The sequence below is a fragment of the Dioscorea cayenensis genome, unplaced genomic scaffold (assembly GCF_009730915.1).
Source record: "Dioscorea cayenensis subsp. rotundata cultivar TDr96_F1 unplaced genomic scaffold, TDr96_F1_v2_PseudoChromosome.rev07_lg8_w22 25.fasta BLBR01001667.1, whole genome shotgun sequence".
Classification (NCBI taxonomy): domain Eukaryota; kingdom Viridiplantae; phylum Streptophyta; class Magnoliopsida; order Dioscoreales; family Dioscoreaceae; genus Dioscorea; species Dioscorea cayenensis.
Window position 1 is genome coordinate 105,547 of NW_024088058.1, and position 21,795 is coordinate 127,341.

A 21,795-nucleotide genomic window follows, 5' to 3' on the forward strand; every position below is an offset into this window, starting at 1 on the left:
ATTAATATAAAAACATTATTAATAATAAATAATATATATAATTAATATATATATATATATATATAATCAATACAAATGTTTTAATTTTTGTTGATAGAAATTAAGTCAAAATTTTAAATTTTGCTCAACTTTTTATTAGAATATTCTTTCCCATCTCTAACAAACCTTAAATTCAACGTAACCACACTCCGTCTCCTACTTTACCTTATATTCAATTTTTTTTAATAATTCGATAAACTACATATATATTAAAGAAAAGAAAGTTACAAAGGTGTAACTTGGGATTGAGTAAAACTAACACATTGAAGCTACTAGAGTTGGAAGTAGAGTAAACTAAAAAGAACAACAACGATACATAAAATGTGGCAACAAGGAGCTTCCAAGTTGCCACACCCTTGGCTGACGATGCAATTAGCCAAAATCCTAATAATCATTGGCTCACTAAGATTACTAATTGCACGTGCATTAGACCTTATGGGCTATAGACAACAACAAAATCAACATATGGTTAATTTTAAAAAATATTGAAACAGGAGGATGCGAAGAAAAATTAAAAATGTGTTTATTATGCTCTAGCCAGATATTTCAGATAATTGTTCTAGATAAAAAAAATCTCACGTCTCTTTGAGTGAGCCATGGAAATTAAGTCTCCATGGGCCCCAAAAGGTCCCTAAGGGAGCCATATAATGATTCCATAACTATGCTGCAAATTAAATGGCCAATGGAGGAACGGATGGTCTATTATTTTATTCGCACATGACAAAGTATTTAGGTGGTAGCTAGCTAGAAATTAATTGCAACCCCTACTAATGTAAGAATTTTTTTTTGTCTGGTATTAACCACATGAAGATATTGATTTTCATCTCTAAATGAGTGGTGTAACTTGGTGTTGCCTACACCCATCTCTCAGGAAGCCTTAGAAAGTTTGATAATGAAGCCTCCACTTGGAGTGAAACTCCAACAGCTTTGAGTTTCCGCTAATTGGATAGTCATTCAAGACCCTTGCACTGATATTAATGAGATACGGATTAACACAAGGAAAGATACAGAACACAAAGTAAATATGACTTTTGGTACTATTCATTTATTACTGATTAATGCTAAAAGCCTCTAAGTAGTTAGAGATTTATTATACACTCGTTTACCCATTTGTTGGAAAAATGTAGGCCCTAAAAGCTGAAAACAGCTCATGACAAAAGATATTCTTGAAGGATGTTTATATAACATTTCTGAGGGAATCTATTATGGAACTAATTGAACTAAATGATAATGGCTCAGTACTAGTCTAAGCCTGCTGTAATTTTTCATCCCCATTTTTGTAGAGGTTAGCAACCTTACTAACTGGGTTTGCAGAGGTGCCTCTAATTGATGATAAGTTAAAAACCTATTTTGTCAATGTCTGGCCTAAACCAAAGGATGTGTCTGCATAGATGCTAAATTGCTATTGCAATCTAACATGATAATTTGAAGATAGACATAGAATGGGTTAGTAAGATATTGATGATGAGTTCATGAGTGTTAGTCTACCTCCTATGGATAAGATTTTGAATTTCCATGATGAGATCAAGCTTTAATCTAATACCTGATTACATTCTCTCCCTGGCTTGGTGACAAGGGTGGGCACTAAAGATAGGGACCCCAAGGTATGTTAAGGGTATAAGACTCGTAAAGTAGTTAAGAGGTCTTTCTAAGGGGTAATCCAATGTTTGTCCTACCCTAATGCAGAATCGGCAAGTTTTATGATGATCTCAAGACTAGACATGTTCTCAATATATAGACCTTCTTTAACTCATTATGAATTAAATTGAATTATTTTGAATCAATTTTACTCATAATATTATTGTTATTGTATTGTAGGAAAGAAAGAGAATGATTTGAAGAAAGAACATATAAAAAGCACAAAATTAGAGAAAAGAAGAGTAAAGTTTCAACAAAGAAGGAACAAGCAAAATAGAAAATCTAGCACCTAGGCGCTAGCATGTAGCGCTTAAGTGGTACAACATTAAACAGAAAGTGTAGTGCCTAGACGCTACCCCGATTTTAAGTTATAAAAGAGGCTAGAGTTTGAGACCAGGGGGAGGGGAATTTCGGAGATCAAAAGGCCGGGAGCGAAGATTCGGCGTAAATTCATCGTCAGGCTTTAGTTTTTAGTTTTTCTTTATTTATTTGATTATGAACCTTGTTAATATGTCAAGCTTTGTAATTATTATATTCTAAATATCTTTTCTAGGGCTACGATGTAGCCAGACTATTAAAACCTAGATTCATCTTTATTTAATTTAATTGATGCTTGTTTCAAGACTATGTTGGATATTTTAATCTATGCTTAATGCTTGTGATTGCTTGATCACCAATTGCATGATTAGTAGTTTGGTTTGAGACTGAGAGGTGATATTATTGAATTAGATCTTGGTTGAAATATCGTACAATTATCATAAGATGGAGATATTTATAAGATTGTATGCATCATTATAAATTTCTAGAGCTTAATGAGTTCCATAGGTTCATAGTTATCTTAGAGATGATATTAACTTATCTAATGGAATATGCTATTGATACTTGAGAAAGATCAATATATTATTTAGGGAAATTTGATGACAACATAAGGAACAAACATTGATTGATTGAGCTAGATGATCTAGGTGGAATTAGTCTAGGTGAACTCGGAAACCCTAGAATCTCTTGACATTGATTTTTTCTCATCTAACTATCTTTCTCTAGTCTTTGAATTAGATTTTCTAAATTAAATCTGTTAGTGCAACAACACTATTATTGGCATAGTTTGACACTAAGTCAAGATGACGTGGCAACCTATGTGATGTGGCATAATTAATGACATGACAAAGCATGGTGACATGACAAAGAGTCTTGACTTGGAGGAAAATATTTTGAAGATCTTTGTGGAGCTATTTTTGGCAATGTATTACAACTTGAAAACAAGATCATATCAAGACTATGTTTAGGTGATTTGATTGAAGACTAAATATGGATAGAGCTTAATTGAAGAAATACCTATCAATAGTATGATTGAAAACTATTGATGGTATGATTTGAAGAAATCTCAATGAGGATGATTGAAGACTATTAAGGGTAAGATTTAAAAGCATGACTATTGTTGGCATGATTGGGATGATTGATTAAAGATCTTTCTTGGGAAGATTTGAAGACTAAACTTGGGTGAATTGAAGATCAAGTTTGGTAAGTTTCATGAAGACGCACAAGAACGTGCGCCCCTTGTGAGGGGACTATGTGATGAGGAACTGAGGAGGTAGGCTAGTTGCCAGCAGTCGGGATCGAGAGATTTGAATGCACCGACTCGAACTAAGCATGACATGGAGTTTGATGGGTCTTGAGGTCGTTTGCAACATAACTATAACTCAGTCAAGTCAGCAGTCAGGGCCATGTTGCAATTCATATTACAACAGGAGTTACAACAGCTAATTTTGTAAGGTTTTTAAATTAGTAGCCGCGGAAATTTTAAAAGAGGTATGTGCTATATTTGGGACGTTGAGGTGTCCATATAAGCTACCTTGCTCTGAGATTGTGTGTGTCTCTTGTGGAGGAGAATGTGTGAGCACTAGACAATCTAGAGAGGATAGTGATTTTTAATGTTGAGAGAGCGAGTGACAAGTGTTTATACTCATCTATTTTCACCTCTTTTAGTAGATTGTTTATCTTCGGGCTTGGCCCCCCAGACATAGGCGAGTGGACGCTGAACTGGGTTACCAATATTGTGTGTCTCTTTCTTGTTTGGTTTGTGTGAGTTTTTCTATGAGTGTTTGAGTGTTCTCTAAATCACAAACCATATCGGCGGAATTAAAAAAATCTCTTCAATCTCATTAATCAAGTAGAATTAGGGTTGTTAATTTTGGTAATTAATAAACTCAGTCCTCGTGGGACAATTCTCTCTTATCATTATATTACTTGTTTGCAATAGCATATACTTGCATTATAAAAATCACCCAACATTAACCAAGTGCCATACCATAAAGGATATTAGAGTCTAGGGCGTGCTTAAACACGAAGCTAAGTGTGTTTGTGATGGCGCAAATAGAAAATGTGAAAGTAGGTTGTCTTCCTTTAACCCTCATAATGTCGAGCATACCCACATGGTTGCCCATTAATAAGGATTGGTGTTTTAGAATGGTTCAAAAAAGTGTTGATTCAACTAATCCAACAGGAGCTAAATCCCTAAGTGGAAGAAGCTCAAGTAACAATTACTAGTCAAGTATGTTAAAAGTTATAATAAAATCCACCTCAATGATGTTCTTTAGAATTCTACGCTTTCGAAGAATGTAGATGAACAATATCGTCAATAATGTAATGACCCCTGATGATGGTCGTTTGGGTTATATCTATTAAGGAGTCCAATAGCATGCTAAGCTTGGAGGCCAATATTTTGGAGATAATTTCAATCGTTGAATTAATCAAGTTGATTTGACGAAATTCAGTGGAGTGCGCCTAAGACGCCGCCTTCAACACAAGTGCAATGAACAAGTCTTATTTAATCCTTATTTAACCTTTACATATTCATCTTTAATTTTGCAAACTCTCCCTCTCTGATAAACTTTGTTTAGTTAAAGAAGGGAAAGGAAAGGACATGACATATAATAATAATAATATGATTTACCATTTTTATCCTTATTATTAAATAAAAAATTACTTATTTCTATTTAAACACATGTATTCTAAATATCTCATATAAATTCACACTTTTAACCAGATTTTTTTAATAAATATTAAAATTATTAAAATTATCATTATTATTTTGATTTTGATTTTTATACTTTAATTTTGCTTCTTCTCAAATACAACCAATTATTTTTTTTTCTTTAGAAGTATATCATTTATTATTTAAAGACCAATTCCTCCTACAGCTCTATTGGATCATCATAAGATCACTTTATTATATTTTTAGTTAACCTATCCTAATATTTTTATTTATAGCATAATAATCATGTTGAATTAGATAATAATTATTTTTTTCTCACTCAAAGAAAATTTTAATTTTATTTATACTTAGAATAAAATTTGGATAACAAAGAATTCTATTGAGATAAATTCTTCTAAGGATGAATTTACATAAAAAAATTCAACATAAATAAACAAATAAACAAATAAGCAAACAAAAAAGAAATACATAAAAACAAGGATCTATGATGGGTGTCGCGAATACTTGATAAAAATAAAATTAGATTGAAAAAAGTGAAAGAAGAACCTTAATGAAGTGGCGTTATGGAATTAATTTAAAAATTTAAAATTTTTAGGAGGTTCCCCTCCTCCGATATCTCAAATCTGGATGCCAGAAAAAGTGAGTTTCGGAGGGTCAGATCAATTAACCTTTGTTTTTCTTTCGTGAAATTAAAAATATCTATCCAAATGAGAGAAGGACTTATTCTAACTCTCCAAAACCCTCACTTTATTTTACTTTAACTCGGCGGCCCTCAATCCAAACATAGCATTAGACTCTAACACATACACCCAATGTTATCACTCATTACTAACTTTTTTCATTTTACCAATTTAATTATTTAACAAACTATATTTAATAATTAATTTTATAAAAATACTGATATTATTAATTAAATATCAATAATTTTAAAAAATAAATGTTACACCCAAAAATATTAATTTTAATTAGTATTATTGACTTAAAGTGTGGTCAATTTTATGTAAGAATTTTCATTTCCAAATATTTTCCCATATCCCAAGTTTTAACTAAACATTTAAACAATTTTTTAAACAATGGGAGACTTTTATTTGCGCTGGTAAGTCTTTGATTTAATTAATATTAATAGAAATTAAATACTTAAAAAATTTTGACAAATGGCTGCAAGCACTGTCTCACGAGAGGGTACCAAAAAAAAAATATACAAGAGCGGTGATGCACTAATTACAGTGGATTAACCCCTTAAAAATTACCATGATAAATGGGCTAATCCGCGGGGTAATTAGAGACTGCCATACGGATGGATTAATTTTTTAAAATTTATTTTAAATCAAAATGTTTAATATTATTGTTATTTTTAATTAATTAAATCCATGTTTAGTTAGGGGAGAGGCTTATTACCAGCCAAGCATCTTCTTTCTTTTGTGATAATTAATCTCTTAATTCAATTTTAAATTAGTCAAATTGGATAATGTAAGAGTCGAATATCAGTCATATAACTAATTTGGCCATAAACAAATTTGTCTATAATTAATTTTGATCAAATACAACTTTAATTATAAATAACATATTGTCACATCTCATTTGGCAGTAACTTGAACCAATCAAATCACGGTTATTAATTTATAATTAAAAAAACTATAGCCCTATAAAGATATTGCACCATTTGTACTTATAACAGGAGTTTGTTATTTTTCTTTTAAGTAAAAGATCGAGTGTTTGAATATAAAATTAGTAACATAACAATCACTGAAAATAAGTCTTTACTATCTTATTACATTTACATATATAGCTTAAAAACTATGTTAGTTTGTTGTTCAAATATATTATATGTCACGACTTAAATTAAATGCTAAAATTTGATCTCAATTCTCTCTTATATAATTGTTTTAACTGGCCATTTGAGTGTTTTGCAAAGTACCTAAACGTGAACTGCATGTAGAGCATTCTAAAATATTATCCTACTAATTTGAATAAGCATTAAGAGCATTCTAAAATATTATCCTACTAGTTTAAATAAGCATTATTACTCTGGTTGAATTAATTTATTAGTATGAGAATATTATGTTTCAACTTTAATAGTTTTTGATTGGTAGTGGATATAGTTTTCTGTTAATCCACATAACTAGGTAAGAGATTGAAAGCCTCATAAAAAAATAAACATCTTCAAAAAAGTTTTTTTTTACCATATATAAGGATTCAAACTTAAAATCATTTGCTTATATGACCTATTCTGCCATTTAAACCAACCCTAATAAATGTTATTTATGATATTTTATAATATATTATATTTATATTATATATTAGATATAGATATCACTTACAATTTTTATTTTATTTTTTGAATATCTATCTTGTAATTCTAGTTTGCTTGAATTATACACTAAAAAATGACTAGTCATTTATAAAATTACATCTAGTTATTTGTATATTTTAATAACAATCTATACATGAAATCTTGCTTTAAATTAAGTAATTTAATAAAAAAATTCAAATTCAATGAGTATGCTCAATAGAAGCACCCTTTCAAGGCAGGCTGAAGGTCTTTTTGATTTTCTTTTACAACATTTACCAATTACGATAAGATAGATAACTATAACTCTTCTGGGATTCAAAGCTATTTTACCCTTTTACGTAAAAGAGATGCTGCTCAGATCGAGGGACCATCAGGGGCGGAAGTAGAACTAAAATTAAGGGTTGCCAAATTTAAATTTAAATTTTTTTTTAAATATTAAATAATTCTATTAATTTAAACTTGAGATTATAATAATTAATATTTTAAAAATATAAAATATATATCTATCTAAAAAATTTGGTTTATCTGTAAAACTGCTATTATATCTACATAATCAGTGATTAACTCTAGTTATACACTAAATTAACAAATACAACAATTAAAAAATAACTTTAAACATATATAAGTCAATTATTAAATACAACAATTATTCAACAAATAATCTAATGAATAATTAAAATTTTCATAATAATTAATCACAACAATTATATTACATTTTTTTCACAATAATTTTCATAATGAAACAAATATCTAATAAATATCTAACAATAATTCAACAAATATAAATATTTTTACCCAACAAATAATCACACAAAAATTAAAAAAAATAAATTAAATATAAAACAAAACAAGAAAAAAAGGAAAAATTCCCTATAATGAAAATAATACATAAACTTGGAGATAATTGATTAAAGAGAAAAAAAACTCACAGATCCATGAGATCTGCAATGTTTTTTTATTTTAGAGATTTTGCGATATTTAGGATTTTATTTTTATTTTTATATTAATATCTTAAATATTGATAATTATGTATTGATAAGTTCAATAAAAAAAAAATCTATATATAAAGTTTAAAAACAAAGATATTTGAGGATTTATGTTTGACTAGCTATATTATTTATTATCGAAAATACATGAATTCAGTTATAAAAATTTCAATTATATAAACTATCTCAACTAATATAAGAAAATATAATTAAAATACTGACTTTTTTTTCACTATTACAAATCAGTATTTATCTTCAAGCAATTATTTCATTGATTTGTAAGACGACATGTAATTAATCACGATATGACTTGAACAGTGTAGTAAAATGATGATTACTTGCAATCCTATTTTAATTGGAGTACATGAGATATGTTCTTCTTTTATTTATTATTTAATTAATCTATTGTTGTTTTAAATCACAAATTAATCACACTTTATGCTTGGGAAGCAGGGAAGGTTTTGTAAAATAATTTTATCTAATAATATGAACTAGAAAGTTATTATTTTCTAATTAATATATGAAAACACAAATAAACAAAAATGTAGTCTATAATCTATATGAATTTAAATGGTATATTAATTTTTATAATGTTGTCAACGAGTGGTTTTCCAATATATATATATATATATATATATATATTAATACATAAAATAAAAGGTTAAGAAGACTACCATTTAATTTTGATTTCTTCTCATATCTCCCCAAAGTAAAACACAGCATAACAATCATTTTAAATTCACTACGAAACTAACAAACAAAACACAAGAAACATCTTGAATCTTAGGTAGAACTGAAGATAAATAGGATTGAAATGTGTCATGAAAATCATGAATCTTCATCCTAAAAGCATGTATATATACTTAACAGACAAAACACAAGAAACATCTTGAATCTTAGGGAGAACTGAAGATGAATATGATTGAGATGTGTCATGAAAATCATGAATCTTCATCCTAAAAGGATGTATAATAATAATAATAATAATAATAATAATAATAATAATAATAATAAAGGCACAACCACCATATGAGGACACTCAAGTCCTAAGTTTGACAAGACACGTATATCCACACCTGTCTTCGCAGCAACACTTGCTGATCACTGTCACAGTCGGCCGGCACGTGTTAACCGAGCAACGTCCCTAGTTTGACACTACAAAATGGGAACAAACCCAATGAAACCGTTAAAACATCCTTCACAAAGATGGTGAAGTTGTTGCTCTTGTTCCTCATGGTCATGTGTTTGTCCGAGGCTCGAGTCTTATGCCCGAACCCGTGCCTCGACCGCAAGCCCGACCACCTTCTTGTCGGCAACGCCCACCGCCTCCTGCTCGTCAAGAAAGAAACTCCTCCAAACACCAACGAGGAGAACATGGCAACAAGAGCTATCAACAAAGCTATGGGAGAAGCCAAGACCATGGCCAAGAAGGTAACGGAATTGAAATATAGTGAAGAAGAAGAAGAAGAACAAGGGAAAAGATCCAAGTCTCGGTTAGAGGAAGTCATGAAAACGGCTAAAGAAGACATAATGACAAACATATCCAGCATCAAGGGGAAGTTAACGAGAGGGGAAATGCGCGCGTTGGTGGCCGAGTTGATAAGAGATGTGAGTGAGACTGTGCGGAGAATGCAAGGGTTGGTGTACGTGACTGTGAATTACGTAGTGTTTAATGAGATGGCTGGTGCAGTCGCGTCGGCCATGCACTTGTTGGGGTTTGTGACCGCGTATGGCGCGTGCGTGTGGGTGTTGCTCGTGTGGAGGCGCGTGGTACCGATGGCGCTGCCGAGACAGCAGCTCGGGCTCATGCAAGCCAGGGTTTATCCAGTGTATTTCAAGCTGGTGGCGTTTGGTGTTGGGCTTGCCTTCTTGTCACGTTACTCTGGAACGGATCTACGTCCGTTGAAGGAGAGGTTACCGGGATATAACTTGGTTGCTGTGCTTTTGTTGGTCCTTGCCAACATGCTCTTCCTTGAGCCTAGAGTCACTAAGGTTTGATTACTTATTCATTTTATTTTTGTTTAATTAAATTATTATATATATATATATATATATATATAATAATCTAGTATATTAGATGGAAAAAGTGTATATATGTTCAGCTTATATTTGCCACCTTAATTGCCTCTGATACCATGTTAAATTTACTATCTAAAAGCTTAAGCTAATAAATAGGTTGATATACCGATCGAGATTCATATATTCTAATTCAAGTTTATATAAGTAGTTGGTGATGGAGAAGATAAAGGAGGAGAAAGAGGAAGGGATCCGAGGAGAAGAGAATGCAGAGACTGAGTTAGAAAAGCCAGTTGAGAGAAATGATATGAAGAGTAAGGTGGAGGAGCTGGACGATGAACTAAAGAGGCTCAATAAGCACTCTGTGTTTCTTAATATACTTACTCTTGTAGGTCTCACCTTGCACTTGGTGCACTTGGCTCAACACTTGCAGGCTTGCCACTGCCCTTACGAGAAGTAATCTTTTATCTTTAGTTTTTAAGTTGTACGTAGTATTGTTTATATATGTTTGAAATGGCTGAGTTGTTATATTGAGCTGATGTTGAAGTGCATGCAGGTCAAGCCTTTTTAATATCAATAAAACATATGCAGTTTTGGGAGTGTTTTAGATGTTATTAACTTTGCCTTGTTATTTGCGTTAATTTTACAGTGGGGCTATTTCCTGCAAGCAAAAAATTAAAGCTTTACCCAATCTTAATATTGATAACTTGAGATTTAGGATAGTTAAGAGAGTAATTATGGATTTAAGATATTTGAGACAATTGAGAGGATTATTTTGAGGAAGGAAATTAAAGTAAAATTTCAAAAAGAGAATAATAAGAAGATGGTTAAATAAAGTTTTTTTTTCATCTGATATATTGGGTTTTCTGTTTATATTTATAAATAGCAAATAATTGAATAAATAATTATTCTAAAATTACTTTTTTCATGGTAAACACAACCAAAACAAATCAATCTTGACCAACCCGGTGTTCGTTCTGAGAACCTTTTTTTGGGGTACCAGGGGATGAGCTGGGTATTGCTTCGAAACAACTTTCCGTTTCCCTCCAAGTGGTTTTACTTGGCAGTTTATTGTTGGCTTGTGGTCACTTATCCCGACAGTTGCCTTGGGATTCCCATTATCCTCCCAGCCAGTGCCAAAAGATGCTGCTCTACCTGCCCCCCAACTTGCTGTGAATGTGGGCCCTGTTGATGACCCAAGTATTGAGCACTCCTTAGGTGGTTCTCCTTCTGGTGAGGATCTCCCAGAAGTGGACTATGAGACAGAAGAATCTGAATCTAATTTTGAGAAGTCTATCATATCTCTTTTACCTGGGTTCCGGTCTGACCCTCCTAAAGACCAGCAGTCCCAACCTCCGCGAAGGTACTTCCTGCTAACCCCCTGCTTCTAAATGACTTGACTGATGCTCAATTAGATTGTTAATGTTCTGCTTGTGGCATTGAATTTCCTGATTCTTGTTCACATAAATCTAATTGTTTTGCTCACATTCGATTGTCAGAAAAGAACAATTCTGCCCCTTCTAAGGCTTTGCTTGGCTGGGAGGGTTTGGAAGGGTTGAGGAGGGTTTATAAAGTAAGGGTTCTTTGAACCCATGCTTGGGGGAAGGGTTGAGGAGGGTTTATAAGGGTTTGTAAGGGTTTTGGGGGGTTGAAAACCTCCCCTTTCCCTCCATTCATCAACCCACCAAAATGGTGGGTTGGGGAGGGTTAAAATTTTTTTTTGACAATTTTGCCCTTATATAATTCTTATAATTACTAGCTTTGCCATTTATATTAGGTTTTAGTCCATGTTAGCTTCCCTTTATATTATGTATTTGGGTGCTACAGTAATTTTTATTATATTTGTCGATTTTTTAAAAAAAATTGATGAAATTTTATATTGGAATAACAAAGGCCAACCCAAAAATCTTGATTAGTTGTGCAACCACAAAATTAAAAATAATCTAAATGATTATGCTTTTAGCAATATAAGGGCATTTTGGTAATAATAACACAAAACCTTACTTTCCTTTACTTCCAAACCAAACACAAAATGATAGTAACCCTTACTTTACTTTCCCTCCCCCCCAAACAAAGGATGTATTCAACCCTTCCTTTTCCTTCCCTTCCCTTCCTTTCCATTACTTTATGAACCCACCCCACACCCCATCCAAGCAAAGCCTAAGGGTTCGGCGGAGACCTATTAGGTCCGCCTGCAGAGACCTCCTAGGTCCGTCTGTGATTTTTACTTTTGTTATGAATATTGTCTCCTGGAATGTTAGGGGTCTAGATAGACAGGCCAAACGGTTCCTTGTTAGGGACTTTATTTTGTTACATTGTGCGGATGTATGTTGCCTTCAAGAGTCCAAACTGGCAGAAATCCCGAATGCTATTTGGCATGAAGTTGGAGGCCCCAAATTAGACAAATTTGCTTTCTTGTCCGCACGCGGGTCGGCAGGGGTGTTGTTATTGGCTGGAATAGCTCTCTCATGATGGATAAGGTGCTTTTTACAGCCGAGTTCTGCTTAATTGTAGAATTTTGCTGTAAGAGGGACAACCTTCGGTGGCTTTGTACTTCTGTGTATGGTCCAAACGCCCGCTCGTTTAAATTAACCTTTTGGGAGGAAATTAGGAGGAGTGGCGGTGGGGTGAACCTCCCCTGGGTTATATGTAGGGATTTTAATACAATTTTCTCTGTCAATGATAAAAAATCTAGGCCTCCCTGATTGGATGACATTCGTCAGGCAAATTGCCTTCTAAACGATCTCTCCTTGTTCGAACCTCTCGCTGTTTGTAGAAGATTTACTTGGACTAATGGTCAATCCGACCCGATCTGGGTGAAATTATATCGCTTTTTGGTCAATTATGAGTGGAGATTGCGCTTCCCTAGGACAATTCAGGCCAGTCTACCTAGTCTTGGATCTGATTATGTCATGATTCGTCTTGAAGTGGGGGAACATTTTTCATTGCCCAGGCCTTTCCGTTTTGAAATGGCATGGTGCACTGTGGAGGGCTTCCATGAACTGATTCAACAATGGTGGATTGAGGAAGCCTCCTCTGGTTGCGGTGCCTTTGCTATTGCGAAGAAAAAGGCTTGGTTGAATAAAAAGCTTAGCCACTGGGCCTGAACCAATTTTGGATCAATTAAGCTTAAAAAACTTGCTCTTTTGAGTGAGTTGGATGCTCTTGACGTGGCTAAAGAGAGCAACCCTCTTTGCTTGGACGAATTAGCCATGGAGCAGTCTCTCCTGCATGAGTTGGAGGAGATCAGTAGGCAGGAAAAAATCTATTAGAAATAGCGGTCCAGAGTAAATTGGCTTAAAGAGGGGGATGCGAACACTAAATTCTTCCACGCTGTGGCAAATGGTAGGAAGAATAGAAATTTCATTCCGAGAATTATCCATGAGGGGACACATTTTGTTAATCCTCTGGACATTGGTCTGATTTTCACCTCTGGATTAAGAGCCCAATTTGTACGTCAGAGAGATTTCAGATTTAAGATAAATTGGCAGCACCTTCTCTCGCTTAAGGCCTCAGTGGATTTGTCGAACCTTGAGGCTCATTTCTCAGTTGAGGAGATAAAAGGGTCCGTCTTCGCGTTGGGGGCCGAAAAAGCACTGGGACCGGATTGTTTTCCTATCAATTTTTTCCAACGTTTTTGGGAGGTAGTTCAAACGGAGTTAGTGGTACTCTGTAAGGACTTCTATTTTGGTAGGGCCAATATTGAACGTATCAACTGGACTTGCATAACTTTAATTCCTAAGGTGGAAGTGCCGGAGTTGCCTTCCGATTATAGGCCTATCAGTTTGATTAATTCAACACTTAAAATCATTTCCAAAATTTTAGCTTCAAGATTAAGCAAGGTTATCTGCTTCCTTGTTGACAATTCACAGTCGGCCTTTATCAAAGGCAAGTGCATCATCGATAATATTTCCACTGCTGAGGAATTGATCTTTAGCAACCACAAACGCAGGCTCCCAGGCCATTTTCTCAAGGTGGATTTTTCGAAGGCTTTTGATTCAGTTGACTGGGATTTCTTATTCGACTTGCTAGAAGCCAGGGGTTTTGGTGGTCATTGGGTGGGTTGGATACGAACTCTTCTCTTCTCCTCTAAGGCCTCTATCCTGATTAATGGCTTGCCTAGCGGTTATGTGCGGTATGGTCGGGGATTGAGACAGGGGGATCCTCTCTCCCCGTTGCTCTTTATTCTCGTGATGGATGTGCTTGGGACGATGTTCTCTCGTGCGTTGCTTTCGGGAGTGCTGGTCGGTGTGCCGTTGGGCAATCAGGGAAGGATGTGCAACTTGCACTATGCTGACGACTTACTTATTCTAACCACTGGGGGTTTAGAGGATCTGCGTATCATCAAGCTGTTGTTGTACCTTTTTGAAGGTATGACAGGTCTACAAACTAACTTCTCGAAGACCTGTTTATTCTTCACTCGTCTTGACCCGCTCTCGAGCCAGGCTGCGGCACAAACTATTAGTTGCGCTGTTGGTCGGCTTCCTTTAACTTATTTGGGTATCCATATTCGGGAAGAAGACCGAGGAATCTTAACTGGGAAATTCTTATTGCTAAGGTTCGAGATCGTTTGACCTCTTGGAAAGCTCGACACTTGTCTTTGGATGGTAGGTTCACCTTGTTGAACTCTGTTTTATCAGCTATTCCTACGTATTGGATGTCAATTTTTCGATTTCCGAGCTGGGTCGTTAAAAAAATCGACAGGATCAGAAGGGACTTTTTGTGGACTGGGCCGGATATTGATAAGCCCAAGTGCCGGTTAGTAGGTTGGAAAATCATCTGTTGTCCACGTGATCTTGGTGGGTGGGGTATTCTTGATCTGAAGGTGTTCAATGCTGCCCTCCTCGGTAAGTGGTGGTGGAAGTTGACAACTGACACGGATTGGTGCGGATGGCTGATTGTGCGGTACAACTATGGTATTTCAAATTGGAACTTGCACATCCATCTACATGGTCGGGCCTCCTTTTTTTGAAAGGCATTTTCTGCTGTTTGCCGGCTCTAAGGGGATGCACTGAGCAAATTGTCCGTGGTGGGTCCAAATCTTTATTCTGGAAGGACAAATGGTTAAAGGGACGATCTCTTATGAACATTTGGCATGATTTGTTTTCTCAGTCGGACAGCCCTAATGGCACTATCAGGGAGCTGATCTATTGGATAGGGCTGGCTCCATTTAGGGAGGATCTGGAAGTGGGGCATTTTTTGGAGGAGTTCACCCTTCGGGGGGATACACATGAGGAAGATTTCAAATGGTAGACTAATGGGCGCTTTTCAGTTAAATCCTTCTATTCTTTCCTAAGTGATGGAGGTGTAAAATGTCCGGTGGCCAAGGCAATCTAGAACTCCTCCTGTCCGCAAAAGATTAATATCTTCAATTGGCTCTCTTGGAGAAATAAGATTCTCACTCTTATTAATTTGGCTGTCAGAAGATGTAATCGTCTACCTACCACTACATGTGTTCTGTGTCATGCGGATTGCGAATCGGTGGATCATCTTTTCCTGAGTTGCCAATTTGTGCAACCCATTTGGAGTTTTTTCATTCTCCTCTTTGGTCTACCTGAGCCTCCGTCTTCTTTGGAGGAGGTATGGGGATCTTGGTGTTATACTCTTCGGCCTCGCTTGCGCTCGTTAGGAGTCATCGTGGTCAAGCGATCATGTGGCATGTTTGGCTTACTAGGAATGATTGCATTTTTAATGTTGTTACATTGTCACCTCATTATGTCATTTTGAAGATTGCCCATGTTCTGATCATGTGGTTTTCTGCAACCCCTTCTTCCCATCAAGCCGGTTTTGATGAGCTCGTCGCTACTATCCGTCGCAGCTTGGCGTTCTCTGGGCAACATGATGTTCCCACCAGTGGAGCTACTCATGGTGGAGGGGATTCTGTTTAGGGCTTGGAGTAGTGTTGATTTGTATGTGTATTGGCCAGATGTTTTTACCTAGTGGTGGCTTTTGTGTGCCCACTTCTAGTGGGCTTGTTCTGTCTGTTGTTGGTTGTTGCTGACTGATAGGTTGGAAGACTTTTGTATCACTTTTGTTTATATTTAATGCATGTGGTTTATCCATCTTTTTCAAAAATCAATCCTGACCCATCATATTTATTACCAAAAGATGTGGTAGATGAATAAAATTTTTATTAAAATACAATGATTCGTATGTACTTTGTTTATATATATATATATATATATATAAATGTCTTTCATTTAGGGATTTGTCAATGGACATGTAAATTTAAAGATGTACCAGTTACGGTGATTTATTGATCCTCTAGAGACTCATTAATTCGATTAGGAATCACATATGATAATAAGAGTTTGTCATATACACGATCAAAAATTTGTGAAAATTACACTGAACTACTAAGTTCGGGCTCCTCTCATGCAATTTTGGAGGGATGGAATATGACTTTTCCTATGAGAGATCAATCTAAAACTCATTTGAACTGTACCATCAATAATATTTTAATATAAAGCAAGCAATAAACAGTATTACTACAATTTCGCATGCACAAAGTTGGGTATTGCATCTGCTCACCTAATGTCATGAGATAATCCATGGTTTTAAACAGTAGTGCCATGTGATAATCCATTGCCCTCAGCAGTAGTTATGTTTATATGTACTTTGTGTAAGAATTAAAATTATATATATATATTATTTATGCTGGTAAGCTTTATATAAATGTACTCAGGATATGTCTTATTGTAATGGGTTAAGTAGGGGATAAAAGAAGTTGCAAATTAAGGACTTGGGCTTGTTGAGATTTTGGTGTGGGTTTTTCTCACTAACCACTGGAGAACGGCTTAATTTGCCTTGATGCTGGATCACCAGCACTCACAGAGAGAACTAAAAACACTCCAGAAAGGCACTCACTGTTTTTCATTCAAGGTTAACGCATACACAAAATACAACCAAAAATCTATATGAGTGCAACCCAAAAGTAAAGACAGCTAATGCTATCAAGACACGTATAAAATGCACAGACATAGATTAACTGACCATAAAGTAAACACGTGCAAACCATTAACTATATATCATTAACAACAAAAACCATCCCTTCTTACGTCCACTTCCAACCAGCCTGGCATGTCTTGATCTCACGCATCATTCAATCACATCCTGACAGAGCTATTTTCTGGTTCAGAGGAGAGTGTACCTGTGACCTGTTGGCATCCATGCTGCTTTAATTAGTTGTGAGTAGACTATGAGCCGGGTCGGGTTCGGACCTGATTTTATTCATAATTACTAAAATTTAAACTTGTTCAAACCAAGCCCAGCTCAGAAATTTGGGCCTTAACTCTTGCCAGAACCCGTCCAAATTTAATGACCTCTATCCAAGGTCCGCCCAAACCCGCCCAAGTAGATTTTTCATCAAATAATATATATGTTATGAAAAAACTTAACAATAATATTAATATGTGAATATGACCAAATATTATTCTACAAGACAAAAATTAAAATACCAAATACAAATATTTATACAATTACAACAACTAAAATTCAAACCATTATAATCAATGGCAATCAACAATAAATATATATTATATAAGTACATATAAAACTAATTAATAAATAATCAATGGAAATTCAAACTATTATATATATATATATATAAGTATACACAAAACTAATTAATAAATATATTTTATAATTCGGGCCGGACCGGATCGGGCTTTTAATAATGAAAACCAAACCCAGCCCATTTTTAAAATGGACTTTTTTTTTATCCAAAGCCCGGATATCGGACTTTATATATTTGTCCAAGCCCTCTCATTTTTCGGGAGGGTCTTCGGTCTTCGACGGATAACCCGCCCCTTGACAGATCTAGTTGTGAGTTCAGGTTGTTTATTTGGTGTATACAGCATTATGCAGTCAGTAAACTATGGTTAATTACAACAATATAAATATATATATATATACCTCTCTTAAGCAAGGTTTGTTTTTGAAAATAAATAAATAAATATATAGCTAATTTTTAGCTAGAGGACATTTTGAAGTTGATACACTGATGACCACCAGCTTCTTAATTCTTCTTCTTCTTTATTACAAGTATGGGCAAGCTAAACAAGCCTTAGATTTAGGAGGGATTCCAACGCAAATCCTGAGTCTCTTTTAAGAACTTAAAATACCAATTCTTTTATTATAGGGTGATCAAGCATCAACTTAATTAATATATGTTGCTGGTTATATTAGTAAAATCCTATCTACATAGAAAAATCAAAAATGTTTGAAAATACTTAAATCAAACAAGAAGTGCTTCCCGGACAATTCATCCATTTAATTTCCAGCTCCAGACTCAAAGCAGCAACTATTATTCAAAGTTTCCAACAACAGAGACAACCAAGAACAACAAGATGAATATATAATATATTAAAATTCCATGAGTTCTTCTTCTTTGTGAGTCTCAATGACAAGGTCGGACTGGGGAAAAGCAACGCAGGTAAGAACATAGCCTGCCTCCATCTGATCATCATCAAGGTAGCTTCCATCAGATTGATCGACCTTTCCTTGGACGACCTTACCGGCACATGAAGAGCACGAACCGGCCCGGCACGAGTAAGGCAGGTCAAAACCTTGTTCCTCAGCGCTATCTAAGATGTAGGAGTCCTCAGACATCTTCAGTTCTTTAGTGCCCTCCGGAGTGATCAGTTTCACTGTGTACGTGGCCATGGCTGTGACACGGCCGCCGCGCGCTTGGTCGAGGCCGAAGAGCTTGGAACTGGCCGGAAAGGAGCGGAGTGAGATCAATGAGGTGTTGCGGCGAGTGAAGGAGGAAGAGGGGATAGTTGTGAATAAGGTGCAAGTGGTGGTGGTGGTGGCCATGGAGTTTAGAGATAGTAGTACTAGTGTTGGAGAGAAAGGGAGAGAGAGAGAGAGAGAGATAGAGAGATAGATAGAGAGGAAGTTTAGGCAAGGATGGAAGATGAGAAGACACAGTGGGTGTTATGTAGGAGAGAAGGGATGAGAAAGGTTATCTTGAGTTTTGACAGGTGGATGGTTGTGTGTGGTTAATGGGTTATCTTTATGTCCGATGTGGACAGACATTGCAATCCAACCTGGGAGGCCTGTCCTTACCCTACGTTTCACCCTACCCATGTATGTATTTTTTTTAAATTTAATGAATGGCTAATTTTGACTACCCAACACTCTGGGAAACCTCACCTGTTTTTTAAGCACATGTACTCGGAGTTTGAGGAGAGGAAGAGAATTTCCAATATATATATATAATTTTTAAAAAAAACTTATAATAGCTTTGATTTATAATAAATTTTACCATTATGTATCATTTATTTTTTTATTTTGTTTAGAAAAAAAAGTTTTATCACATAACCCCAATTTCTTTTTTTAAATTTGATTATCCAAATAAAATTGTAAAGAATAAGATCTAAAATTAAAAAAAATTATAGAAAAAAATAAAAATAAAAAACTAGGATTACAAGAGTTAATTTAGCAATCGTAAGGGAATAATAGAAAAATCTGATGATCACATAAGTTAATACAGAATTTGGGAAGTACAAATAGGGCCTGATGTTGACGAGAAAGAAGTGTAGAGGTCGTGGCACTTTGGTGGTGCTCTTGGATGTAGTGGTCCTTGTGGTGTCCACGGTTTGCTGGTTCATTCTGACACAAATTGGAGGGTTGCGTTGGGTTAAGTTGTGGTCAGGATTCACTGCAACATCATGTGATCTTCAAATCTTTGGATATATATATATGGAAATGATTACGGTTTTTTTTTAATGTTTTATTTAAGAAAATTTACTGTTTATTTTCTATGAATTTTAAATATTCTCAAACAGCCTCTGCAATTTTTACATATTTTAGACAACCTTTCCATTAGTGTTTCACTTGCTTTTTACCTTCTGTAGTTCACTCGGGCATTGTTTATATTGTGAAATTCTTTCTATGCCCTTAAAATTTGTGGGAAAAAACCGCTTAATCACATCATGTCAAACTTTTTTGCATACCTTTTTGGCATTATTTTTGCATTCGTTGTCTCAAACAAAGTTTGGAAGACTCATCACCTTGGATTGTTGTTGTTTTCAATTCCTTCCCATTTATTCTGTTCGATTTAAATTCTGCCGGTTGCTCAATAAGGTGAGAATTTGTTCCTTTCATTCACATTGATCATCACGAGAAAGAGAGAGTAACAATTTATAAAAATATAGATTTATTATTGAGAGTTTTTGTGCTATTGCTAGATATAATTGGGAGTGATGAGTACTAGTGTTCACGGCGCTGACTTCTTGGGAATTAGTGTTAGCGGAGATATGTGAGCGACGGGGTCTAAATGTTTCTCGTGTCAGGGTGAAGTTTGTCACACCCGATGGACATAAACGGTTTATCCGATAAAAAACGAGGTTGATTTACAGCGCATGTGTCACGTTCACTCCATCTTCAAATGCGCTGCAGTCGATCTAGTGGTTGAGACAAATGATGTCCCATTATCGCATCCTACTGAAAACGATTTCTTCTAGTTATAAAGTTCTTCTCCATTATGTTTTATGTTTCCATAGTTGTAGAAGTTAATTATTGCTTAGTTATCCCAGTTTCCGCTTAAAAGGATATGTTTTCGCTTAATTATCCAGTTCCCTCATAAACCAAGGCAAAACCATAAGTTTTGCTTTGTTAACAATTTCGTACAGTTGCGGTGGTGGAATTAGATCGGTGTCACACCCGAAAGCGTCCAAAAAATGGGTAAGCGCACGAGTCATTCAGAAGCTTAAGGAGCAGCCCTTGTACAAGGAAATCGACATTTAGATGGATATGTTACAGGAACATGGTATCGGAATACTCTATTAGGTGCCACAGGCGAAGAATGAAGCAATGGTTTTTTCCACGTTGCCTTCGGTATTGTCGACAATGAGACCGATGTCAATTGGAAAAGGTTCATTTCGAAGTTAGGTGATTCTTTATACGATGAAGGAGACTATGAAGAGATAATTACATTTGTGTTGGACAAGTACAATGGCCTTGTGAACGCCATTGCACGTGTCTTCCCTTCTTCCCCACATGCATGTTGTCTTCGACACTTGGAGGCCAATTTTATGAAAACCAATGTTAGACTTAGGAAGGCATTGAAGGAGGAGTGTTGGTTCATATACTTTCGTATTGCGTGGGCATCCACAGCTAAAGAATTCGATGATACCGTAAATGAACTGCAGGCCACATCACCCGAAGCCTATCAATGGTTGATTTATAAATCAGATATGTCACATTTGTTGAATTATCTGTTCAAAGGTGAACGTTGGGTTGAGATGTATTCAAATGTGGCAGAGTGATTTAATGCGTGGATTAAAGAAGCTCGACAAATACCGGTGACGAAAATGGTTGACCCTATGCGGTACTTGATTATTGATTTTATTTAACGCTTAAAAATGGTTCTTATTATTTAAACTTGCTTGTTACAGATTAACTAATGTTGTTTATGTTTAACTATAATGGTAATCACTTAATATATTTTGTTATCATTTAAAATTGTTTGTTTCCGTTTAAATTTCAGTGTCTTAGCTTAACAGTATTTAAATGTACGTGTTCTACATCGTACAAGTTTAAGTTGATGTGCATATTATACACCCGCCATGAGCAAGTAAACAAATGGGAGACCTACTTATGCCTCGACATACATTCGAAGGTAGAGGTACTTGTTGCGGAAAACCGAAATCTTCGTATTGGTCGTTGTGTCGATGATCGTTATGATGGCAATGTGCTCATGTCGCTGATGGTAATTTTATGGTATCCCATGCAAACATGTTTGCGGTGCAACAATGCAGACAAACACCAACTTTCATCGATTTATTAGCGACGACTTCACCATCAACAATTACAAATTGGCG

General features: G+C 35.2%; 1 protein-coding gene across 1 annotated transcript; it reads right to left on the reverse strand.

Annotated features, from left to right (window-relative positions):
• Positions 1-18,233: 18,233 nt before the first annotated feature.
• On the reverse strand, positions 18,234-18,893 carry LOC120256820 (ferredoxin-like). The gene has a single exon (XM_039264485.1). It carries the CDS (start codon positions 18,782-18,784, stop codon positions 18,332-18,334), a length of 453 nt encoding a protein of 150 aa, XP_039120419.1. The 5' UTR covers positions 18,785-18,893; the 3' UTR covers positions 18,234-18,331.
• Between the last annotated feature and the right edge of the window lie 2,902 nt (positions 18,894-21,795).

What these genes read in the sequence shown, in the direction of transcription:
- LOC120256820 (XM_039264485.1), bottom strand. Translation starts at nt 18,784, where the DNA reads ATGGCCACCACCACCACCACTTGCACCTTATTCACAACTATCCCCTCT.